General features: G+C 43.9%; 1 protein-coding gene across 1 annotated transcript in view; it reads right to left on the minus strand.

Moving 5' to 3' along the window:
- DGKH (diacylglycerol kinase eta) overlaps positions 1–27,601 on the minus strand; it is a 676,008-nt gene that overhangs the window by 216,877 nt on the left and 431,530 nt on the right. Inside the window, 5 exon segments of the mRNA XM_030202410.1 lie at positions 8,481–8,620; positions 10,927–11,035; positions 12,798–12,960; positions 14,625–14,727; positions 21,848–21,973. Of these exon segments, the coding sequence (XP_030058270.1) occupies positions 8,481–8,620; positions 10,927–11,035; positions 12,798–12,960; positions 14,625–14,727; positions 21,848–21,973 (641 nt within the window).

Consider the following 27,601-nt stretch of genomic DNA (forward strand, 5'->3'; position numbering starts at 1 on the left):
GTAAAACCTGTTTTTAATGTGGAAAATGGCTTTTCTAAAATGGCACAGCTGCACAAGCACTAACAAAACTACATGTTTTTACTGCATGTTCTGGGCATAATACCAATACAACTCTTATATAACACTAAATCCCCCAAAATGGGTCCAGTACAATTTATAACAAAGTCCTTGGAGAAAGCAAATACACTTACCTGTAGCAGATATTCTCCAAGGACAGCAGGCCTTATATTCTCACATACCTTCCCTACCTCCCCTTGATCTCCTTTTTTATGCTTTATATTGTACTGCTGCTCCCACGCTCTCGCGGCGGGTGGGAAGGCACTTGGGCATGCATAGTGGAGCGCATCTCATGCTCAAATACCTGTTTTAAGTTTCTTACAAGCTCCGGACCAGCAACACGGACTCCGCGTTACCCTTATATGAGAATTTAGGCCTGCTTGACCTCGGAGAAATACTTTTACATATAAATGCATCAATATGTCATGATAATATGTCATGATACGGGAATAATATTCTATTATGGATTGATCATTGACTGGAAAAGGAAACTAGAAGTAAGGTCAGATTTCCTGTTAACAAAACATTTTTAAATGTTTTAAATCACATCTGGATTGTGAGAATTTGCAGAAGGGCCTTACCAAGATTGGGAGACTGAGCATCTAAATGGCAGATGGAATTTAGTATGGAGAAATTTAAAGTGATACACATAGAGAACGATGGGGTCAAAATTCAGCATGGTTTAAGTGGGCAGGAGTGGGCTGGCTGTTGATATTCCAGTGCTGCTGAATATTAGCTTGGACTACCACGGCACTGCTTGGGTAATGCTGGGGTAATCTGTGGGCTGAGTCAGGGAGAAAAGGGCAGTTATGTGGGCACTGGCCATATTCAGTGCCTGTGTTCGCATAACTAAGTGAGCAGACAGGACCACTCAAAAGGCAATCCTATCTTTGCTCACATAACTATGTGGATGCTGGCAGAGAACATTGGCTGGCACCTTACTTACTTATAGGTCAGTACCTAACCCCAGATATGGCCCAGTATTGAATATCTGGGGTTGAATATGCCTGTGGCTGTCTGCAGTTTAAAAATTGCTGGAGTCATTATGGACATATATTGAAATACTCAGCTCAGAAAACCTGAATGGGGATATTGGAATTCAGAAATCCTCAGCTTAGTTTCTGTTGATGATTAAGAAAGCAAACAGAGTTCTAGGAATTATTTGGAAAAGGACAGTGAATATGAAATGTATCAAACATCTTGTGTATTGTAAGGCCTATTTATTGAATTGTGTTAGCTGCTGAACTAACTAACTGCTGAATTAAACAGCTAGTGTGTAAAATGCTGTTTTGAGGCAGTGAATAGGTGAGGATGGTACCTTATAATTTATGTAGAGGTTGTTGGCATATTAAATGTTAAAGCAGCAGATAAGAAATTTAAGCTACCTCAAAAAGTGTGGCTAACTGATTTAGCTGCACAGCAACCCTACCAAAAATGCTAGGAATGTCCCCAACAGTTAACCAAAGGTTTTGGTACTTACAGAGTTAATTTTGGCTATTACCAAATAGTAACTGCAAAACTTAGCACACTGTAGTAAACAGAAGTATGTATGTAATTCTGGTTATTCCAATTCAAAGAAAGGCAGAGAAGAGCAATCAAAATTATAAGAGGATAAAATAAGACTCCTACAAAGAAAGGCTAATAGGTTAAAGCACTTCAGCTTTCAAAATAGATGTCAGAGAGGATATGATGGAGGTCTACAAAATCATGAGTGGGATGTAAAAGCTTGAAAGGGTATGTTTGTTTAGTTTTTCAAATATTACTAAGACTAGAAAACACTCAATAAAACTAAGACACACAACACACGGTCTTTGGAATTTGATGCTGGAGAACATATTCAAGGCATCTAGCTTAGCAAATCTAAAAGGGGTTTAGACAAATTCCTGGATGAAAAGCCCATAAACAATCTTCTGCCAGGCTGACTTGGGAAAGTCACTGCTTATCCCTGGAAGCATTTAATATGGATGTTCATGTCAAGAGTTTTCAATTTAATTCATTTTCCAATCCATTACCAATTTCAGGTTGTTTTTGGATACTGATAATTCGCTTCCACTGAAGTCAATGGGGAAAGCTATTTTGCATTCTAACAGTGATTTTTTCCATTCATTATTCATTGAACTTGCTCAGAACCTGCAAGTAGGTATCTGCTATAGACAACAGTATTTTGAAAAAGAGTGGCAGGAAGACCCCACAGAATTAAAAGCCAAAGGGCACTATGGATAGAATCAAGACTCTAGTTCAAAATGAGAGGGGCAAATTAGCACAGAGTGGAAAAAGTCCTCAAAAACATGGACATAAAGCCAAAGAAGCAACTGGACACTGATATTCAGCAGCATTTAACCAGAGTGTGCTGCTGAATATCAGCACTAACTGGCCATATCAAATCCAGTCAGAAGAGGGGCATTACAAGGGAGTAGCTGGGAGTTATGCAGGTGCCTACAATATTCAGTACCAGAGCCCACATAGCGAAGTGGCCAAACAGCACTGGACAAAAGGCTGTCCTTTGGGTTTGGGGAACAAACGAGGATTGAAGTGGTAAAGGCACCTGAAGAGAATGAGTCTCTCTGTAGCTAAAGATGTAGTTCCGGTTTACTGGAAGCAAACTTCTGGACCCACAATTAGAGACTGGCTGCTGAAACTGACCACTGTGGGGGAAGTGGAGAAGCTTACTGATAAAAAGGCTCAATCGTCCTATGTGTGCGATACTTGTATTTGTTTTTATGCATTAGTTTTTACACTCCAGTCTGGGCTGTATGCTTTAGTTTGTGCAGCAAGTGTCAACTCACATTTAGGTGGTTAGAATTTCTTGTACCAGTTATGACCAGCATTGCACTACATACCAATTCAAAGATGAATTAATTTTTCTAAAATATCATGTTATCCCTTCTGCACAGTCTGTTGGATATTTATTGTATATAAATATATATATTATAATTTCTATATTTTATGGGCATTAGCATGGAACATGTTTTAGAAATGCAGCTTGATATCTACAGGTTTATATATTTTACATTTATGTATTTTCATCCGGTATGTATTCTCAGATTCGGTTAGAACTTCTTTCTACTGTGTTCAATTAAAGTATTGTGTCACTGCCATTCCATTGGGTCTTCTTTAAAAAAAAAAAAATTTTTTAATTGTGTATTGATTTCACGGCTTGGTGCAATGCTGATTACATTATAAGTATTTTTATGATGTTTATACAGCTGAGTATGTTTCCATAAACTGACTTGATGGTTAACAGGTAGGGCAGCATCTTTCCGACACACTTGTCACTATTCATCTTCATTGTACTTAAGTTCACACTTTATAGTTTCTGGTTTTCACTTCTATTATTTCTTTAGACTTTACCTTTTACTAGGTTTCTCTGCTACTTTTCTTTTATCATATCCTTTGAATATCACATACTATTTAAAACTTTGATTTTTTTTTTAATGCCACCTCTTCAAACACTACACAGGTTTTAGTTTTTTCTGTATAATATTTTGTTTAATCAGAGGTATTACAATATGCTGCTCATTTTTGGAGCTCTTTTACAGAGCGGTGGTAAGCCCAATGCGGGCTTACCGCTCGCTCTTCCAGGACTACCACCGGCCCAATGCGGCTGCTGGTGGCACTCCCACCCCAAAGGTACACCATTTTCGGGGGAAAAAGCAAACCCCAGGATATGGCTTGCACGGTGGTAACTTGGCGGTAATCGGGCACTGCCGCACGCTACCCAGTTACTGCTGAGTTAGCGCGGGAGCCCTTACTGCCACCTCAGTGGGTGGCAGTAAGAGCTCCCTGTTGCATACTCATGCGGTAAGAGTTCTCCAACCGCATGGCCATGTGTGCCTGGGGTCTTTTTACCCACTGCAGTAAAAAGGGCCCTGGCTCATGGGAAAAATGAACCCCGTCAGTAGCGCAGGGCCCTTTTTCCCGCAGCTTGGTAAAAAGACCCCTTTATGTCTAGTTTTATTTATGAGGACGAGGACCCCTGATGAAGGTCTGCATGCCAAAACAAGGCCCACATCAGGTTTATCTTGTCAGCACCTCCTGCATGCTGCATTTTAAGAATAAAATTTTGGCATTGGCCATCTTGGGACTTGTTCATGGTATCTTCCACTCTTGTATTGGCTAGTGGATGGTTTGAATTCCTGTCCTGAAACCACCAGTCACAAACCCTGCAAAAGTTATAAAATATACTTTTGCCTGCTTCTGATAGAGATCTGTCTTAGTCACTGAGCCTTCTTTGTCCCATATTTCATTTAGCTACTACTGAGGCTACAAGGAAAACATAGTTTTGCCTTGCTGCCACCAGCCATAAATCCTGTAAAACACATACTTTTCTCTGCTTATGACACAGATCTATCTCAGTCACAGAACTGTGTGTTTGGATGATTGTTTTTTTATTTTATTTTATTTAACACCTTGTCTATATCAACAAAGGAAAATTTTGGTTGAAACACTGCAGCAAGCACAAGATATCTTCTCTCTTTGAAAGTCTGAGAGAAAATGGGGGTTGCCAGATGGCGTAAAATTTCCCAGCCCAACTAATGCCAAAAAGCAGCCCTAAAATAGAGACACAATGTGAGGGGGGGGGGGGGGGGTTGTTCCAAACATCATTCATTCCCTCCCTCCTCAGTCTGCTCACCTATGTGCTCTGCCTCCTCCTCCTCCATCCTCTCCTCCATGTGTGCTACTGCTGCTGCTCAGCTGGCCGGCCCTCGTTCTGCCTCCCACCCTACTTTCCATGCCTGCCAAATATGATGATGTCATGTGACTCACCTACAACATTTTTCTCTCCTACTGGAGCTCCAGAACGGCATTGGACAGCAAAAGAAGATATTGGAGCCCCAGATGAGGCTTGAAATGCAGAGGGAGATAGAACTGGAACCGGAAATAACAGACTCATTTGAATTCCGCCCCCCAAAAAACACACAACTCGCTAAAAGAAGCCCAAACACCCACAACCAGTGATCACTGGGAATTAACCACAACCAACATTAAAAACCAGCCCAGTTGGGCAGGAAAACAGCTGACCTGACCACCTGTGGTGTTTCTTCCTACCCAGCTGCCGACATCATCACCCATTGGATTTGGATGTTAGGCAGGGATATGCTTGTTTGGCAGATTGTCAAAGAGTTTCAACATAACTGGCTGAATTGTCCTGTACTTCTGGCTTGTCCCCTCCCAATTTCCTTCTTCCACAGTGACTCCAATGGTTCTATGCCTACAGCTGCAGCTTTGCCAAGAATGAATGAAATGAATGGTGATTTAGACAAAATACTAGTCTTATTCACCGAGATCAATAAAGGTGAAACAAACAAATTGTCTCCCATTCATGTTTTCGCAATCATCCAAAAAATAAAGTACATTCCTAGTGAGTAACAAGAACTAAGCTGCTCTTCAGGATCCTGCCAGCTACTTAAATCTCTGAATGGTCATTATTGGAGACAGGATGATGGGCACAATGGATCTTTGATCTAACTCAGCATGGCATACTTTATGTTCTTATTGGCTCACAAAAAGACAATGATCATCAAATCCACTACAATTGAAACGTATATTGAAAACTATTCAGTGGGGACACATCCATGTTCAAATCAAAACCAATTTCATGAGATTAAATGTAATCCCCCCAATATTTCAAGCTATTTAACCAGCCAGATATGGCTGCTCACTGGTTAAATAGTATATCAGCTCCTAACCACAGATATTCAGTGGGAGATAACGGGTTCTCCCACTAAATATCCATGGCTAGCCACTAACCAGCTATATTGTTCAACATGGCCATTAGGCTTGGATATTCATCACTTAACTGGCTATATTTAGCCGTTAAAATAGGCCACGTAAATAGAAGGCCTATCTTTAACTGCTAAAATGTTATCTGGTTAATGCTGAATATCAGCTTAACCGGTTAACCTTTTAGTGGTTTAAAAAAAAACCCAGATATTCGATGCCAGTTGCCGGAAACAGCCCAGCATTGAATATCCAGGTTTAACGCCAGTGGTAGAGGAAAAGCACTGCCTGCCAGCATCTGAGTATCAGGCCCAATGTGTTTTCAGTGAGTATGCTGGAAAGAACTATTAACCAACACATCCCATAGAAACTTACAAGAGCTCTAGAGAACTATTATCATCATCGTCATCACCCTCATCATGATTTCTCCTCAATGTTTTAAAAATGAATTTAATTACAGAAAAATGTTTATCTTCACTATATTCTTCTTGATTTATCTTACATTATACTGTACAACATTCTTACAGCTAACATTATTTTACCAATGACTCCACTAAGATGAGCAATTCAACAAAGGTGAAAGAATATTTACATGCTTTAAAATGTTATTATTTTTTAGTACTATCTTGGGGCCCTGTTTACTACGCCATGCGGTAGGTGCACTAGCATTTTTTAGGGCGTGCTAATGATACAAACACCCATATATATTCCTATGGGTGTTTCTAGTGTTAGTGTGTGCTAACTTTTAGCATACACTAAAAATGCTAGCGCACCTCAGGAAACAGAGCCCTTAATTTGTCCAATTTTTAATCCACTTAGCTTTCCTAATTATACCCTGTGTATCTTCCACTTCGAAGCACAGTAAATGATATTCAAGAATGGTGCAATAATGTGAAAGGATAAAACCTTATCAGAAGAATAATCAGGTAATAAAATATATCATATTTCTGGGAAAACAGAGCAAAAGCCTATTGGAGATAGACTAACGTGGAGGGGCATAATCGAAAGGGGTGCCCAAGATTTCCTGAGGATGTCCTCACAGGATGTCCTGGCGAAGGGGCGGGGAAACCTGTATTATCGAAGCGAGATGAGCGTCCATCTTTTGTTTCGATAATACGGGTTTCCGGTACTATGAACGCCTTTCCGGTACTATGTAAGCCACATTGAGCCTGCAAATAGGTGGGAAAATGTGGGATACAAATGTAACAAACAAATAAAATAATACGGTCGGGGACGCCCAAATCGTGAAATTTAGGTCGACCCTAGAGATGGTCATCCTTAGAGATGGTTGACCCCAATTTTCGGCCATAATGGAAACCGAGGACGCCCATCTCAGAAACAACCAAATGCAAGCCATTTGGTTGTGGGAGGAGCCAGCATTCGTAGTGCACTGGTCCCCCTGACATGCCAGGACACCAACCGGGCACCCTAGGGGGCACTGCAGTGGACTTCAGAAAAAGCTCCCAGGTGCATAGCTTCCTTACCTTGTGTTCTGCGCTCCCCCAAACCCACTCCCCACAACTGTACACCACTACTATAGCCCCTAAGGGGTGAAGGAAGGGGGGCACCTACATGTGGGTACAGTAAGTTTCTGGTGGGTTTTGAAGGGCTTGCATTTACCACCACAAGTGGAACAGGTGGGGGGGCCTGGGTCCACCTGCCTGAAGTGCACTGCACCCACTAAAACTGCTCCAGAGACCTGCATACTGCTGTCAGGGAGCTGGGTATGACATTTGAGGCTGGCATAGAGGCTGGCAAAAATATTTAAGAAGTTTTTTTTTTAGGGTGGGAGGGGGTTGGTGACCACTGGGGGAGTAAGGGGAGGTCATCCCGGATTCCCTCCGGTGGTCATCTGGTCGGTTAGGACACTGTTTTGAGGCTTGGTCGTAACAAAAAATGGACCAAGTAAAGTCGCCCAAGTGCTCGTCAGGGACGCCCTTCTTTTTTCCATTATTGGTCGAGGACACCCATGAGTTAGGCACGCCCCAGTCTCGCCTTCGTTATGCTTCTGACACGCCCCCGTGAACTTTGGCCGTCCCCGTGACAGAAAGCAGTTGAGGACGCCCAAAATCGGCTTTCAATTTTGCCGATTTGGGAGACCCTAGGAGAAGGACGCCCATCTCCCGATTTGTGTCGAAAGATGGGCGCCCTTCTCTTTCGAAAATAAGCCTGACAGTCTACAAAACATTTTAAGATCATGTGAGCCAAACATTAAGAAAAGTATTTATGCAAATTTCCCTTTTTAGGTTTTTGCTGAAAATCAACTAATTCCGCCACTTCATCCCCCTAACTAAAATGGATAAGTCATAGGAAGGACAATTTTCAAAAGCCAGTTGCCCAAATAAATACCAGTTTGCCAGGTAAAAGGATTTCTGAAATTTTGATCAGCCATAACCCAGCTCAAGTACATATGGGATTCTACAGTGTGTGCATTTTGAGACAGATTAAGGGAAAGCATCCCTGGAGACATGTTTTGGGTGGGATTAGGAAATAGCACACATGCACATTTTCAAATGTAAACACACTATTTCCCAGCCAAATTTCATCTGCACAGAAAGCAAATACAAAGTCAGTCGCCCAATTGGGTAATGTTCAAAGTGAAGATACACCCAGTCTATCTCCTTGATTCTGCATCTGGACACACTGTTTCAGAAACTGCCCCCCAAAACTATGAACTCTTAGGACAGCAGTATTATGTTTACCTGTCTAGCATTTTCGTGCTAGCTCGTTCTAGCTTTTCCAAAATTTGAGGAAGTTGCGTATCATCATCACATGACCCTCCCCAGCCAAGGACACGGGCCAGGTCATTTCCAGTACCGAGGGGAAGCACTCCCAGCTGACACTACAATACAGTAGCGAGTACAAGAGTAGAAGATGTGAAAAATATAAGCTTACTTTAAAATGCTTCTGGTTGAACATGAAACCAATAAATGGGGAATTACAAAACAAAAAAATGAAGGGATAAACGTTCATTTATTCTGTGGCACAAAAGTATGGAACACAAACATATGCCAAAAACGATTGTTTAACAAATGAAAACTTTAAATAGTAAATCCTTTCCACATCTTTTAGAGAAGTCCTGCCTTTTCTCTTTGTTTAAATCATAACATGAGGCTTGGTTAGCTCATTAATCTGTGCTTTTACAAAACTACTCTTGCATATTATTTTGTTTAAGAACAACTGCTTCTAGCAAACTTTGAGTTGTTATTTTGTTTACATCACAGCAAACATATCCCAAATAAACTACTCTCACTACTCTCAGCCCCTGAGAACTTACATGAGAGTGAAATTATTGTAGGAAAGCTGCTCTGGTCTGAGGAAAATTTCCTTCAAAACACTGTTTACCAAATTAATTTTAAAATATGCAGTTTTCTGCTAAATGAAAGTGATTCTTTGTAAAGTTCAGATATCATGTTATCACAAGGACCCTATTTGCCAAAGTATGCTAAGGTTTTATAGTTGGGGCTAACTTTAGAGAGGATTGTTCACGTGCACACCCTGTGTTACATGCATAAAGAGCCTCTTATAAAATTATCCAGTGGGTTATGTGTGTAATAGTAATAAAAACTTTCAGGATTAGGGTTCAGGTGGAGCATAGGCGTGTATAAAATATACAGCAACAAAGCGTGATCACACTATTCCTTTGTTGCTGTACTTTTCCTCTACGTAGCGGATCCAGTTTCTCCACCTCGGTGGTTGCCATCCGTGTATAAAATATGTACATACTTTATACTTGAACATTTACATCTGCTTTTGAGTAGGGATAAATGTCCGTGGCTTCTTTTTAGTTGCAATTTCTGTGGGTTTGATGGGCTCATTTTATAAAGATGCATAGATGTCTGCGTCTCTATAAAACAGACCAACTTGGCCTTCACATATGGGTAATTTTATAACAGATCACCTTACTACTGTTCGTCAGTAGCCGATTAACATACAGTAACTGTAAAATCCCTATAGTAATAGCTGGGGATACTCTCAGCATTTTTGGACATGCTCCCATGCAGTTAAGCTTCAGTAAGCACTATTGCATGCTTACTGCAGCTTAAAATAGCTTACCACGGGACATGATCAGGCATCCTTTGGCACGTTCCAACTCAGCGCGCATAAAAAATATTTTTTTTAACTTTTTGTTGGTGGGGATATGTCTGGGGAAAGAGAGTAGGCGTTCCTGAACTAATCAGTTACCCTGGGATTCTATAAATGGTGCCTTAATTTACATGCAGAAATCGAAGCATAGATCATCAGTGTTGTTAGCTGGATGTTAACAACCAATTATCAGCACTAATTTGCACTAAGATTTACTCTCACAACTCGCTAAGCATATCCTGTAACGTAGTGCGCATAAATTCTAAGTCGCATAGCTGAAAAGTGGGTGTGGTTATGGGAGCGGAATGGGCGGGCCGTGGGCATTTCTAAAATCTATGCACGTTGTTATATAATATACCCACTCCGAACTGAATTTATGCGTCGGGATTTACACCAGGTTTTAGTTGTCGTAATTGACCACGACTAAATTTACTCATGTGGAGCAGCACTAGGTGTATTCTATAACATATGCCTAAATTAAAGCATACTTTACAGAATACACTTTGATTTCTGTGTGGAAAATCTAGCCCTTAAAAATCTAGCACAAAAAGCATTACTGTCTGCATTACTGCGCGCTAACTGGTTAGCACAGGAGTACCACATGAGCCCTTACCACCTACAAAATAGGTGTCCTTAAGTAGCATGGCAATTAATAGAAAAAATTACAACATTGGCAATTTTCTGGCTTCGGTAAAAATGGCCTTTCTGCGTGGTAAAAACCTACATAAGGGCATGCTAAGGCTACTCTACTGCACCTTAGTAAAAAGACCCCAACTTGTGGTAATAATTAATAAGTTAATTGTAAGGGGCAGTCCCTGTCAATTCCCCATCCCCAGAACAGCATTTTCTGCATGACCTGCTTAACACAGGATTCAGTGCACGCTGTTAGTGCATGGTAATTCCTGCATTAAGTCTCCATCTGTCTGTCTCACTACAAAAGGTATTCATTTCATGTTTAGCAACCATGGCCCATATTTGGTTTTGTATTTTGCCCTCAATTTTCTTACATTTGTATTTTAAAGTACATTGATACAATCAATGAAATCCATCATGCAAACTTACCTGTTTGTGCAAACTCAGCTTATCAATCTCTGACAATACCCAACCAACGCTTCCATCTCCTCCACACACAAGAATACGAAAATTGTCAAATTTCTGAAATAGCCGTAAACTGGACGAGGGGAAAAATAGCATAGAGAACATTGACTTTTCCTTGACTGTACTACTACTACTATAAATCATTTCTATAGCGCTACCAGTCGATACTGTATTGCCTTGAGCAATACAATATACCTTAATAAACTGGTATTTCTGTGGGGGTAGTGAATTCTATGATACTTAGGGGTCCTTTTAGTAACCCGTGTTGGGTTACCATGTGGGTAGTGTGCACCAAATTGACCCTACCACCGGGGTACTGCAGGTGCCCAGTGACAGTTCCGATGTTGGCATGCGCAGTTTCCCCACAGTAGAAACTAATTTTCTACTGCGGGGTCATTTCCGGTGGTAACTGGCAAGACAGCCACAATGCCGCACACTGCCTGATTACCGCACAAGTATAGCACATGAACCCTTACCACCTTCTAAATAGGTAGTGGGAGGGGCTCAGCAGTAAATAGTCGCACACTAATTTTAATATCAGCGCATGGCCATTTACTGCCCCATTTTTAAAAAGGCCTTTTTCCCTCTGCGGTAAAAAATGGCCCAGCGCACACCAATCTCACGGGCCAAAACTAGCACAGCACACTTTTTACCATGGTTTAGTAAAAGGGCCCCTTATTTACTTAATTATATTTGCCTACCCATCCAATCCGGCTCCAAGCAGATCATAAATATATTCAACAAAATACAATATAACAATGTGTAATGAAATAAACATATATCATATGCTGGGGAATTCAATAAAAATTTGCATGCACCAATTCTACCACAGAAGCAGCTAAAATATAAGTGATAACATTTACAAAACTGATGTTTTTTGTCTCTTCATTCATCCCTTCATCTTTGATCCCTCTCTCCAGACAGCATGCCTAAGTGGCATTAGGTAACCATTATCCTGAGGGTTAGAGCAGCATCTCCATGAACGCACCCCTCCCCCCCCTCAATGCCACTCATTGGGTCACCACAATAACAGCAGGCATCTTTCCTCTTTCTCTGAAAAACAGCACATGATTTCTACAGGAACCCCTGTCACAACCAATCTTACAGTAAACAGCTCTACAGCTAGAGCTGGCACCTAAAATGTACCTTTAATTTATTCAGTATGCGTAATGGATATCATGTTACTTGCAGATTTCCTGAAAATTGCATTTCCACCCATGAAAAAGACATTCTGAGCTTACTGATAGATCGCATGCAGCAAAATGTTCAGATATATCTACAAAGAAACAGCTTTAATGTTCTACTAATGAATAAACATTCACTTTGAGACTAATGTGAACAATACTATTACACAACAACATTGAAAGTTAAGCAAGTTAACACCATTTGGTATACAACTCAACACCCCCAATTTCATTAAAACATTTTTATCAAAATAAACCAACAAATTCTGAAACATGTAACTTGGACTGGCCACTGAAAAAAAACCAGGGTAAAGGGTTAGATGGACCTCTGGTCTGACCCAGTAAGGCAACTCTTATGTTCTTACAGAATTTATCATTTTTGTTTCATAATCACAGAATAACATTTTGTATATTTTTGGTATCTTATATTTTCTCTCTCAGTATAAACAAAGGTCTTGTATTCCCTCAGTCTCTCACAGGTATTCTTCACAAAACCATATAACACGTGACAGCACTTGCACATTGACACTGAAAACTGAATGCTGTGTGACGTTTTATAGCTTATTCTAATTGCAGAGGCTATATCAAATCAGAATTCATAATATGACTAGTGGGAAAACAGCAGACAAAACTGGAATTCCATTTCCTTACCCTAAGTGAGGTCCTCCGTTCATTAAATCAAACACCTGAGCTGGATTTAGCAACTGCTTGAATCGTCGAAGAAACTTCACTCCCTGATTGTCTCCACTTTTTGAATTAACAAAGACTAACAGAGGACTGGCACAGGATGGAGGGCAGGTTGCTTTCCAGAATCCTGTCAAAGCATTTAGAAAGAGATAGTTCTCACACAAACTATGAACGCTAAGGGAGCCTACAACACTTCTAACTACTTTAGAACTGGAAATTCTTTAATACATACATTTTGTTTTATTTCTATATAACTGGGGACAGCAATATTCAAAAGTATTTACCCATATAAATGGCTATTTAGGCTGTATGAAAATTATATGTGGGTAAAAGTATGCACACTGTTCTACAATAGATGTACTTGAGCCTGAGGTTTCACAAAGGCATTCCAAGGGTGAGGGTGGGATCTAGAAAACAACAGCGCACATAGTTTTGCATTCTTTTGCTTGGAAAACATATCCATAGAAAAAGCAGGTACAAATCTCTGCAGGTGCACAAAAGATGTGCATATTTCCCCTTTGAGAGTTAGTGCAAGATCCATAGGGGAAAGTGCCCAGAGGCTGTCTTCACAGTTTTGAAAACTGCTCCCAATAAGTTATTTGAATTATAAAATGTTCATTAGTTTATTCTTTGCATTTTATGAAACACACAACACACCATATCATAAAATAGGGCTGCACTGACTTTTCATATTCAATTCAGCCCCGAATATTGCCCTGAATATATTACTCGTATTTGGCCAAACAGTGATTTAAATTTGAATATGAATAAGCTGGGGCTCTACTGTGCTAAATTCTACTGAAATAAACACTTGGGGGCCCTTTTACTAAGCCGCATAAGCGCATCCTACGTGCGTCAATTTGGAGTTACTGCCCGGCTACCGCGTGGCCCAGGCGGTAATTTTGTTTTTTTTACACAAGTCCATTACGTGCGCTGGAAAATAATTTTTATTTTCCTGCGTGCAGCGGAAACTGGGCAGTAATCATCATTCTACAGGTGTAGACGATTACCACAAAGTTACCGTGTGAGACCTTACCGCTAAGTCAATCGGTGGTGGTAAGGTCTCAGACCCAAAATGGACGCACGTCAATTTTTATTTTGCCACACGTTCATTTTTGGCAAAATTTTTAAAAAGGCCTTGTTTACAAGTGAGGTGGAAAATGGATCTGCGTGTGCCCAAAACACACGCCAACACTAGCGCAGCCCATTTTTCAGTGCACCTTAGTAAAAGGACCCCATGATCTCTGATTTCACATTGCTTCTTTTATTATTTGTTTGTTAAAGCTCAAAGCCCATTATTCATATTCAGTATTCGTATTCAGCCGAATAATATTTTTCATTATGTATTCGGTTGAATAGTAAAATATGCTATTCGATACAGCTCTACATAAACACACAGCAAATCAGCTCAGCACTCATGTGAAATGCTGATAGCTGCTCACATATTTCTTGTACATTATAGCTGCACACTGTAATATATGAGCATCTTTGGATAAAAAGTGAAGAAGTGAAAATTATCAGGACCAATGAATACTGCATCTCTAGACTCTTAATAGTTTCTTATTCTCTAGAAAGTCAATATTATTACTGTAATCTGCTTTTCCATTAATGTATAATTTAAAATGTTTGTTCCCCCTAAGCAAATTGAACTGCACTTAAAATAAAAGTATCTGTACTAGCATGAATAATGAATGGATAATCATAATTTCACTTCTTTAACCAAATGCTTAAGATACTCTGTACATGTATATATTCACACTATAAAAAAACATTTATTCCATTATCACATACCATCAGAATCAATGCTGTTGAGTGCTGTAGGAGGTATGATGGACACTTTGCACTGGCCAAGGGGACACTTTTGGGGATACAGATCCTTACAGGCAGTATGCACCTACCAAAATATTAAAAATATAAAAAACATATAAAAACATGTAGAAGGTAATTGTAACAGAGCACCAGTTTTAAAAGGGCAATCAGGTGCCTAGTTGGCACTATGTTATAAAGCTACAAAGGTGCCTACCTTGCATTTCTAAAATCTGTGCACGTTGTTAAAGAATACACCTGCTCTGCGCCTAATTTAGGCATCGGGATTTACACCAGGTTTTAGATGCCATAATGGACCTCGACTAAATTCTATAACATACGCCTAACTTAAAGTGCACTGTATAGAATACTCTTCAATTTCTGTGGAAATTGAGGCACAATATATAGAATCTAGTCCTTAACAACTACTCCTGAGCCGGTATAAATGTCACATCTGTAACAATCAGTCTCAAATGTCCAATCATTCTAAGTGAAAACAAAGATGATCACAGCAAGACACTAATTTGGGTCTTCATGGTAAAAGCATGGTATCTAAAAAGACATGCAACATTACCAACTCACTCTATTTATTTAACACATTTATATCCCACATTTTCCCACTTAGTTGCAGGCTCAATGTGGCTTACACAATACTGTAGCGGTACGCTCCAGTTCAATAATATAAATATAGTAAATTCATAGGCATGTGAGAACATTAGTATAAGGCAACAAAGAGATAAAGAGGGAATGGTGATAGAAGTCTAGTACAGTCCATAATTATCCTGTGTCGCAGAAAGTAGAGGATTAGTTTGGGTCTTGGGGGTAGGCTTCTTAAAGAAGTCAGTTTTCAGTTAAGATAGTTGTGGATAGATCTCACGGTTTTGGGCAAAGCGTTCCACAGCAAACACAGTGCCTCCCAATGAAATAGACAAATATCAGAACACAATGCCCTTGCAAAGAAGACTCTTCTCAATTTTATCTGAGTTCATGACCAATCGATTATCTGCCATCCATGGAAAAATGGATGAGAAGCACTATTGTAGCTTCATGAACATTCCATTGTGGAGTCAAAAAAGACATTGTGGAGTCAAAAAAAAAAAAGAAAAATTGCACGTTGTCAGTTTAAAGATGATAATGTACCTGTGGATCACATAACTTTTGACATGATGGGACCATATAAAGGTTGAAAGAAAAATAGAAAAAAAAGACCCTTGCAGCACTCCTGTTCACAACTGTTTGGAGTGAGACAAGAAGTTCCCTACACTCACTACTTGGACATGACCCTGCAAGTATGAGCAAATCCATGAGTGGACCTTCCCTGAGATACCAGAATTAGACAGCATTCTGTTCTCATGGGTAAGCAGAGCCAACATCCAAAAACGTTTTGTCTCTCACTATACAGCTGTTACTCTGACTCTGAGAGGATATTTTACAGGGTCTAAAAAGATAGGCTGAAAATTTAACTATGTATTCCTAAATAAAGAGGATTTTAGTGAAGCTATTCAAAGGGCCTGTGATACCTACTTTGCACATAACAATCCAAAGGATAACTCAGTTATAGTATAATTGGACTCATTCAAGGTGTCCTAACTAGCTAATATCATCAGTTTTTCAATTGCCAAAATAAAAAAAGACATACAGACTTAATTTCTGTTTAGCAGATCAGATCCTCGAATATCAACATATATAAAAAGCAATTTAGTACAAGGCTATTACAACTCCAAAAACTGAAAGATAGTTACAATATACTTTTGAGTCACCAGGTGGGGATGGGGATTTTTTTTCACAGCAAAAATATTATGATACAAAGTGTGACTGCTTGCTGGCATAATGGTTAAAGGCCAGGTGAAATACAGAGAGGATTGTTGGTTCTGCAGCTAAGGTTTAGGGGATTATTTTAGATACCCAATTATGATGGAATCCCAAACTACTTGAGTAGAAGGATATTTTTTATATTGTGACAATTGAGAACAATCAGATCGGTCTTTTTTAAAAATACTTTCATTTGCTGGTGCAGACTATTGTGTTGTCTCAGTTGGACTATTGTACTCTCCTGTAAATTGTATTAAATTTAAGACTTGTTAATAAATTGCAGTTGCTGCAAAATACTGCAGCTAAAGGTTATCAATAGAAATCAAACAAAATAAAACATGGAAAAGAAAATAAGATGATACCTTTTTTATTGGATATAACTTAATACATTTCTTGATTAGCTTTCGAAGGTTGCCCTTCTTCGTCAGATCGGAAATAAGCAATTGTGCTAGCTGACCGTGTATATAAGTGAAAACATTCAAGCATTACTATGACAGTCTGACAGGGTGGGAGGATGGGGGTGGGTAGGAGGTATGCATGGGGACATCAAAGCATATCATTGATATTCTAACAGGATGGGTGTGGATAGGTGAGGGGTGGGGTGATCAACAGAGAAATACAGCTTTATGGTTTATAATGGGCTAGAAACCCCAGATCCTTGTTAAGTCCTTTCTGTTGGGTGTTAAAATTTTCAATCAATCTGACTTCAAAGGTCTTACGTTCTTGTATGGTTTTAAAGTTACCTTTCAGGATTCTCACTGTGAAGTCACTGTGAAGTCACTGGCACTGCAGCTAAAGGTGAAATTAGGCCTTACCTGCTAATTTTCTTTCCTCTAGACCCTCCAGACCAGTCAAAACACTTGGGTTAAGCACTCCTACCAGAAGAGGGAGACTGAGAACACTGTATATGTAACCTATGCAGAACCCTAGCAATCCAGTATAAAGCTAACAAAGCAGACTAAAGACAAAACTGTCCAAAAACCCTGTAACTGGAAACAAAACGCCAACTCAAAACTAAGAGTGCTTGACAGATCGGGCGCAACCAGTGTCCCGAATTGTCCCATTCTGACACCAGAAGAAAGAACATCCATGGCATCGAAACTAAAAGTAGTAGAAAACCAATACTACAAAACAGCCACAGCAGAACACGGGTCCAAAACCAGAACAAGTAGAAAACAGACAGCATTGATGTACACAAGGGAGGGATTCTTGACCGGTCTGGAGGGTCTAGAGGAAAGAAAATTAGCAGGTGAGGCCTAATTTCACCTTCCTCAGCGACCCTCAAGATCGGTCAAGACGCTTGGGAAGTACAAAAGCAGTAAAATACTAAGGGCGGGATCCCCTAGAAGCAGAACACAACAGCACCAAATCTGGCCTCCTCTCTTGCCTAAACATTGATTCTGTAATGCTTCACAAACGAATGCAAAGAAGACCACACAGCTGCTCTACAAATGTCCTGTGGAGGAATGAAACTGCACTCTGCCCAAGAAAAAGCTACCCCCCGAGTGGAATGCGCCTTAAGCACAGGCGGCACCACACGGCCCTTCAATAAATAGGCTGACACAATAGCCTCCTTCAACCACCTAGCAATTGATGACTTAGAAGCGGCCGCACCTTTCTTAGGCCCCCCAAGCAAAACAAATAGTTTATCCGAAGACCGAAACTCCTGTGTCCTTCTTAGGTAAACACACAGAACCCGACGGACATCCAATTTCGCCAAGCGACGCTAGAAGGAATCCCCCAATCTATCCCCTAAGACCGGCAAGGAAATCACTTGATTCACATGAAAAGCGGAAACCACTTTAGGCACAAAGGAGGGTACTGTCTTCAGCGAAACCTTTTCCTTGGAAAAAGACAAGAAAGGCTCTCTCCGAGCTAAAGTAATTGCTACCAAAAACACCGTCTTCAGAGTAAGATCCTTCAACGTGCACGCATTCAAGGGTTCAAAAGGAGCACCCACCAGTACTTCCAGCACCAAATTCAAATCCCACGACAGGACCAACAGGCGAATAGGCGGACATATCAGCTTAACTCCCTGCAAAAACGGACCACGTCCAGGGAAGACTCCAAAGAAGAACCTTGGACCTTCCTGCAAAAACAGGTCAATGCCGCTACCTGAACTTTCAAGGACGATAAAGAGAGACCCCTCTCCAAACCATCCTGCAAGAACTCCAACACCTCTGCAACCGAAGCACGAAAGGGGAGGTAAGACCGATCTTGACACTAGCTCTCAAAAATCCGCCATACACGCACATAGGCCAATGAAATAGACCGCTTCCTCAAACGCAACATTGTATCAATCACCCTGGCAGAAGAACCCTTCTTTCTCAACCTGTTCCTCTCAAGAGCCAAGCCATAAGCGAGAACGGAGAGGGGTCGGGCATCTCGATTGGACCCTGAACTAACCTGACCGAGTCCCCTAACGGAAGCGGCTCTTCTACCACCAGTCGTACCAGATCTCCGTATCATGGACGACATGGCCAATTCGGAGGCTCCAGGATCACCGGACCCGAGTGATGCTTGATTCGCTTTAGTACTCGACCCACTAGCGGCCACGGTGGAAACACATACAGCAGCTCCTGATACGGCCACGGAAGAACCAACGCGTCAATCCCTTCGGAATACGGATCCCTACATTGACTGAAAAAAAGAGGGACCTGAGTGTTGGTGGCCGTCGCCATGAGATCCATCGCCAGCAGACCCCATGCCACCACAATGCGGTTGAAGACCGAATGATAAAGCGATCACTCTCTGGGGTCCAGCGTGTGCCTGCTGAGAAAATCCGCACTTATGTTGTCTACCCCGGCCACGTGTCCCGCTGAAAGATCCTGAAGGTGTACTTCCGCCCAGCGCATTAACTCTGCCACCTCCTCGGCCACAGCCCGGCTCTTTGTGCCGCCATGGCAATTGACATAGGCTACTGCCGTCACATTGTCGGACAGAACTCTGACGGCCTTACCGGCTAGAATAGACAGGAAACTCTGAAGCGCTAACTGGATAGCTCACGTCTCCAACCGGTTGATGGACCAACGCGCTTCCTCCAGCGACCAACGTCCCTGAGCTATCTGACCGAGGCAGTGCGCCCACCACCTGTCCAGACTCGCATCCGTGGTAACCACTATCCACTCAGGAGGGTCCAATGGCATGCCCTTCACTAGGTTCGGCGTGTGGAGCCACCAACGCAGGCTGAGATGGGTAACTCTTCTCAAGGGCAGCCTGACCTCCAACTCCTGAGACTGTGGCAACCACCGATCCAGAAGAGCAAACTGCAACTGCCGCATATGCGCTCTGGACCAAGGTACTACCTGTATCGCTGCCGCCATCAGCCCCAGCACCTGAAGATAAGAATGAGCCATCGGAGTATTTGCACACAACCGACGGACATGATCCTGCAGCTTGGCAACCCGATAGGGAGTCAGGAACACACGACCTCGCAGTGTCAAAATGCACCTCCAGATACTCCAGAGACTGAGATGGAAGCAAATGACTCTTGACCGGATTCACTACCCAGCCTAGAGACTGCAGAAAACTTAAAACCCGCTCTGTTGCCTCCTCGCTCTCCGAACTTGATTTGGCTCGAATCAACCAATCATCTAGATAAGGATGAACTAGGATTCCCTGCTTTCTCAAAGCCGCCGCCACAACCACCACCATGACTTTGGAGAAAGTGTGGGGCGCCGTTGCGAGATCGAAAGGCAGTGCACAGAATTGAAAACGCCAGCATAGCAGGAAGTCAATCTCAACTTCCTGCTCCAGGGGCAGTGAAGTGACAGGAGCAGCTGCAGAGCCAACAGCCAATGCCTGAAGGCTGCCTGCGGTGCCGCGCTTGCTTTTTTACATTTTTTTGTTTGTTAGCTGAAGCTCTTTTTATTTTTTGTTGCGGCCGCTGCTGCTCAACAGGTGAAGCAGCAGTGGCCAGAAATGGAAGAGGGAGCTAGCGCCGCGGCGTGTTTCAACGAGAGACTTTCCCACTTTGGCGGGAGATGACCCACCAAAGCGGGAGACTCCCGCTGATTGCGGGAGACTTGGCAGGTCTGTGAAGGTGGTGGCCTGCTGACAACATAAAGGGAAAAGAAGGGAAGGAAAAGGAAGAGAAGAGGGGAGACAGGCTGCATATAAAGAAAAGGAAAGGGAAGAGAGGAGACCTGCTGCACATAAAGGGAAGGGAAGAAGGGAGACAGGCTGCTCAAAGGGAAGGGAGGGAAGGGACTGGACATAAAGAGAAGGAAAGAAGAGAGACAGGCTGCACATGAAGGGAAGGGAAGAGGGAAAGAGTCAAACAAGACAGATTTGAGAAGGAGGCAGAGAAATTGAAGAAATCTGAACATGAAGATCAGTGCCAAACAGACATAGGGGCAGGAGGTAAGAAAAGAAATAGCGAATAGAAAGCAGGACATGGAAACAGAGCTATGATCACAGAAGAGAGGAAAGCAGAACCAAAGACTGGGAACAAGATGATTGGGATAATAAAATCACCAGACCACAAAGTTAGGAAAAATGATTTCATTTTCAGTTAAGTGACTGAATTATGTCAATGTTGAGAATTTTTATCTGTTGGCATTATTTTGAACAGCACAGGAGGACATGCATTTCTTTCTATTTCTCTAGTGTTGCACGACATGTAGAGCCCGATATCACTGCTTTCAGTTTTTGTCTTCATGTTTTTTGCAACTCCCTATTTTGTATCAGGTGAGAGTCATATTCTGCATTTGCAACTGAGCTGAAGGATTCTGCTGCCATAAGGTGTCTGTGTAGGAATCTGTAACAGTCCATCTTGTTCCAGTTTCCCAGTAGCAGTATGATCAAGTATATAATATCACATTCATTGTTAATTTAATCTTGAATTGATAATGAATGTGACTATTGTGCAGACTGGATGGACCATTCAGTTTATTTGGGCGTGTATGGGTAAGATTCCAATGGTGTACCTTGACAATTTTTGTACTCTGTTAAGTGTGCCATGAGATTAAAAAGGTTGAAATCACTGATCTATGCCATGGAAAGATCAGCATACTGTGGTGCTATCCTGTTGTCCCTAGCAGTGCTAGTGATTTGTTAATAAATGTTATTATTGAAGCTGAAGGAGTTGTGGGTTGGGACAGACTTGCTTAATTTTGAAATAGATTCCTGTGACGTTTGTGAGCCCTTGGCCCAGAGGTGGCCGTGTGAGAATCACTCAACCACCCCTGAATCATTGGCATTGCTTTCCTACTTTTCCTTTTTATATACCTTTGTTTGTTAACTGCCATGACCTGCTTACCAGATAAGGTGGTATATCAAGACTTCATAATAAACAAAAACAAACTTGCCCTTTAGATGTAGGCAGGTGGTTATAAAATTACCCTCAAAAGTATGCTGGACTGCAGGATGTCTGTTACAAGTGGAAGTAATCTTACCATAGCTTTACACCAAAGGCACCGCCAATCTTGTAAGCGAAGTACACTGCCACATGTCTTGTCACACACTGCACATTTGGCACTGACAGGCAAATTGCCCTCCAGCCACTGATGAGGCATTGCTACCTATAAGGGAAAAGGGTATCAGAAAAGGAATTAGCATCTAACAGGAAAATTCAGGAAACACTATTTTCAAAAGCTGATGTTGTACTTTTTCCTTTTTAAAAACATAAATCACCTTTAAAATACAGAATACTATCCAGTTCCACCTATCAAACACACCATGTTATTAATATAGATTCAGGGCACACAGTGATATAGAAAAGTTCCCAACAAAATGACAGAGCTAAAATATATTTTCACTGCAATCTAAAAACTGTGATCACCTAGAAATATTTAAACTCTACCCCCCTCATTCTATAGTAGATCACCTAAATTTAAGAGCCATTTGCACGCTTACATTTATAGTATATTACCATCCCTACACACAAATGTATACTTACACACATAAATGCCACTAGTATGCCTAACCACTATTCTGTACTTACACATTCTAATGGCTTAGCACTTAAATGCAAGGTGGTGTTCACAGGTGAAGGGCATGAGCAGGGCATAGTTGGGGCAGATATTTACATGCTTACCTTATAAAATACCATATATTACACACATAAATGTCACATTTAAGCTCTAACATTTACATCAGCTATAGATCTGAGGTACATGTTAGTGACTAAATATGTGCATGATGACGTCAACTTACTCTTATTCTAGAATTGCAATTAAGCGCATAAGTACTGTTAGAATAGGTGCACTACTTGCTTAATTTTGGTGCCTAAATGGTGGTGCCTTGTTATAGAATTGCTTCCTGTGCGGGTAATTTTGCACCAGAGCACCTTGCCAGGTAAGGAGAAATTAGATCTTAACTGCTTATTTGCTTTCCTTGAGTCTCTCCAGACCATTCCCGATGAATGGGTTATATGCACTCCTACCAGCAGAGGGAGACTGAGAACTATTGACTACGGACACCCGTATAAGGGACTGTGCAACTCTGACCTGCTCAGTATTTTGCATAGCAAAGCACAGTAGGTAACAACAGTAAAACAAACAACAGGAACAGTAGGGCCCTCAAAGGAAACCCTGGAAAGGAGTGAGCACCCAAGAGAAATTTGAAATCAGTCGAGCGAATCTGCCCAAGATATTAATAAACAGAAATCTGAAACTTGCAGCTCCTGGACCCCTAGGCACCCCGCAGCACAAACTAGATCCACACATTCTTCATGGGTAGGGCTCAGGAATGGTCTGGAGAGACTCAAGGAAAGCAAATTAGCAGGTAAGATCTAAAGTTCTCCTTCCTTGTCATCTGCTCCAGACCATTCCCGACGAATGGAAAGTACCAAAGCAGTACTCACCAAGCATGGGGAAACTCTCAGGATCAATACGGAAGCTTCAAATGAAGTGTTCTGCCTGGACTGGAGGTCCAGCCATTAATGTCTGACAAAGGAATGAAGAGAGGACCAAGTCGCCACCTGGCAAATATCCTGTGGAGGAATGCATAAATGCTCTGCCCAGAAGGAGGCCTTAGCCCTCGTGGAATATGTCTACAACACTGCAGGTGCTGCCTTACCACACAGCAAATACACGTACAAAATTGTCCCGTCCCGGGCTCTTACCTGGTGGCCCGCAGTAGGGGGCGAGGACCAACGGAGGCCGCGGGATCTGGGGCGGCGGGGACGAGCCGCCGACGGGGCCGGGGATTTAAACCACGAAACGGAAGGAGTCCAGTGCTTCCGTTTCGTTCGTCAGAAGCCCACACAGTGGATCGGAATTGTTGCCTCCCGAGACTGTGTCCTCTGCGCTAGCCGTCCTTGCTAGCCACCTTCAGGGACTGTGTCCTCTTCGCTAGCCGTCCTTGCTAGCCGCCTCCAGGGACTGTGTCCTCTTCGCTAGCCGTCCTTACTAGCCGCCTCCAGGGACTGTGTCCTCTTCGCTAGCCGTCCTTGCTAGCCACCTCCAGAGACTGTGTCCTCTTCGCTAGCCGTCCTTGCTAGCCGCCTCCAGAGACTGTGTCCTCTGCGCTAGCCGTCCTTGCTAGCCGCCTCCAGGGACTGGGTCCTCTTCGCTAGCCGCCCTTGCTAGCCACCTCCAGAGATTGTGTCCTCTTCAGCTAGCCGCCCTTGCTAGCCACCCCAGAGACTGTGTCCTCTTCAGCTCGTCGTCTTTGCTAGCCACCTCCAGAGATTGGGTCCTCTTCAGCTAGCCGTCCTTGCTAGCCATCTCCAGAGACTGTCCTCTTCAGCTAGCCGTCCTTGCTAGCCACCTTCAACGACTGTGTCCTCTTCAGCTAGCCGTCCTTGCTAGCCACCTTCAGAGACTGTGTCCTCTTCAGCTAGCCGTCCTTGCTAGCCATCTCCAGAGACTGTCCTCTTCAGCTAGCCGTCCTTGCTAGCCACCTTCAACTACTGTGTCCTCTTCAGCTAGCCGTCCTTGCTAGCCACCTTCAGAGACTGTGTCCTCTACAGCTAGCCGTCCTTGCTAGCCACCTTCAGAAACTGTGTCTTCTGCAGCTAGCCGCCCTTGCTAGCCGCCCTCTAGTGACTGAGTTGCTGACTACCAGCCAGGCCGACCGTCACCCCGCGGTTCCAGCAGTCCTGCTGACCGCCTGCAGCTGAGGGCTCAACCCTCGGTGAACGGCGGTCGCCGCGGGTGAAGATTCGGGGTGCGCGGCGGTCCTCGGAGGTCTTACCAGGCCTCCGGGAACCCAAGGGCTCACCAACAACCACCACAGGACAGGAAACGGAAGCCATGAGCTCGCCTACGCAGCCCGATCTACGGGACCTGGCTAAGGTACTTCAGCAGCAGCAGGAGCAGCTGAACGCCCTGTCGGGGGCGCTCCAAAACGTATGCTCTCAACTTTCTACGCTTCAGGTACAGAACCAGGCCGCTGCGGTCCAGGGGGCCGCAGCGGCTCCCCGTTCGGGAGGGTTCTGCACGGGACCTCGGTTCCCTGAGCCGGCACGATATAATGGGGCCCCCGGAGGTTGCCGGGGGTTCCTCAATCAGTGCAACTTGGCTTTCCGGATGCAACCGGAGACCTTTGCTTCGGATCAAAGTAAAGTGGGATATATCATGGGCCTTTGTGAAGGGAAGGCCCTGGCCTGGGTGGCCCCACTTAACGAGCAACAGGACCCCATCTTGGATGACTATAGTGAATTTCAGCGCCGGTTCCGTATGGTGTTCGACCTTCCTGGGAGACCATCTTCCGTGGCATCGGAACTGCTGCGAATTCATCAGGGTGAGGGAACGGTGGCCGATTATGCCATTCATTTCCGGACTTTAGCCACGGAGCTCCGTTGGAACCCGGAGTCCTTAATGGCTATCTTTACGGAAGGCTTACAAGAACGAATCAAGGACGAGTTGGCCGGGCGAGAGGTCCCAGGCCAACTGGACGCTCTGATTTTGCTCTGTATCCGCGTAGATACCCAGTTCCAGGAGCGAGCAAGAGCCCGGGCGGAACGGCAGAAGTGGGCACGGGGAACGTCCCGGACTACTAAGGGGCCGTCTCCTCGCCGTGGGAACCGGGACTCCAAGGAGAATGAGGAGGAGCCGATGGTGATGGGCCGTCAACGACTGGCCTCGTCCAACAGGAAAAAACGCTTGTGGAACGGACTGTGCCTCTATTGTGGTGAGGCCGGACATTTTATTCGAGCCTGCCCCTCCCGGGCGGGAAACGTCTCCCCCAAGGCACCTTGAGGGGAGGGGTCTTGGGGCATGCCGCTCCCCTACCAGATTCCTTGATCACACTGCCAGTAATTCTACGGTGGCACGAGACCGCTATCCAGACCCGGGCCCTGGTGGACTCTGGATCGGGGGGCAACTTCATCGGGTATGAACTGCTACAACAGATGGGCTGGCCCACGCTCCCGCGGCGTCCAGCGTTGCAAATCACCTCCATCCAGGGAACTACATTACCGCAGCCGGTCACGGAGATCACCTCCTTTTTAACCTTGCAGGTGGGGGAGGATCACCGGGAGGAAATCCAATTCCTAGTACTATCCCGGACCATTCATCCAGTGGTTCTGGGATTGCCCTGGCTACGGAATCATAGCCCTGTTATTGACTGGACCAAAGGAGGTATCCAAGCTTGGGGTAGTTCCTGCCGAGAGAACTGTTGTAAGGGCCGGACCGACAGCTGCCCCGCATTTACTAGTATGCCCGGGGGGGCGCGGATGGAGTTGGGCTCCCTGCCCATGGACTATAGGGACTTTGCAGATGTGTTTTGTCCAGTGGAGGCGGAAGTTCTACCGCCTCATCGGTCGTTTGACTGCGCCATTAACTTGATGCAGATACCATGCCACCGCGGGGCCGACTGTATACTCTGTCCCGAGGGGAGTCCAAGGCTATGCAGGAGTATATCCGGGAGAATCTGCGAAGGGGCTTCATCCGGCCCTCTACGTCCCCGGCCGGGGCCGGGTTCTTTTTTGTTACTAAAAAGGATGGCTCCTTGAGGCCCTGTATCGACTATCGGGGGTTAAATGCCATCACGGTAAAGGATCGCTTTCCTCTACCGCTCATTCCCGAACTCTTTGACAGGCTGCAAGGAGCCCAGATGTTTACCAAGTTGGACTTACGGGGGGCCTACAACTTAGTGCGGATCCGGCGAGGGGACGAATGGAAGACGGCCTTTAACACCCACGAGGGACATTTCGAGTATCGGGTGATGCCATTTGGCCTATGTAATGCCCCTGCGGTGTTTCAGCGACTTATTAATTATGTGCTCGAGGATTTACTGAACTCCACGGTAATTGTGTATCTGGACGACATCTTGGTGTTTTCCCAAAACCCCGCGGAACATGTGGGTCATGTTCGCGCAGTGCTGCAGCGGCTACGACAATACCGCCTGTTTGCTAAACTCAGCAAGTGCGCTTTTCATCAGAAGTCGTTACCATTTTTGGGACACATTCTGTTACCCGGGGGGCTACAGATGGAACCAAACTCCGGGCAATTCGAGAATGGCCACAACCACTGGGATTGAAAGCACTGCAACGTTTTTTAGGATTCGCGAACTACTATCGTCAGTTTATTCCCCAGTATTCTCAACTGACGGCGCCGTTGACAGCGCTCACTAGAAAGAACGCGAGGGTCCGGGACTGGCCGCCCGAGGCGCAGGTGGCCTTTCGCCAGGTAAAGGAGGCATTCAACTCAGCGTCCATTTTACTAGCTCCGGATCCAGACAAACCCTTTATTGTGGAAGTGGATGCGTCTGCGTTGGGAGCCGGGGCGATCCTCTCGCAGGTGAATTCTAAGGGCCGGCGCCAGCCGTGCTCTTTCTTCTCTCGTAGATTCTCCCCGGCAGAATGTAATTACACAGTAGGGGACAGGGAGCTCTTAGCTTTAAAATTAGCCCTGCAGGAATGGAGACATCTGCTGGAGGGAGCGGAACATCGATTCACGGTAATCACGGACCACAAGAATCTACTGTATCTACAAGAGGCTCAACGGCTCAATCCCCGACAAGCCCGGTGGTCATTGTTTTTTGCCAGATTTCATTTTCAATTAGTTTTCCGGGCGGCTGCTCAAAATACCCCTGCGGACTCCCTCTCCAGAGCATTTGAGCTTCCAGAGGAGACTAAGGAGACCCATGCCATGTTGGATCCGGCATGCCTCAGCGCGGCCGTGGGGAAGGTGGCTCCTACTAGAGAACTAGTGCTGGCCGCTGAACGAGCGAAGGTAATGCAATGGGGGCATTCGTCCAGA

The sequence above is a fragment of the Microcaecilia unicolor genome, chromosome 4, assembly GCF_901765095.1.
Source record: "Microcaecilia unicolor chromosome 4, aMicUni1.1, whole genome shotgun sequence".
NCBI classification, from domain to species: domain Eukaryota; kingdom Metazoa; phylum Chordata; class Amphibia; order Gymnophiona; family Siphonopidae; genus Microcaecilia; species Microcaecilia unicolor.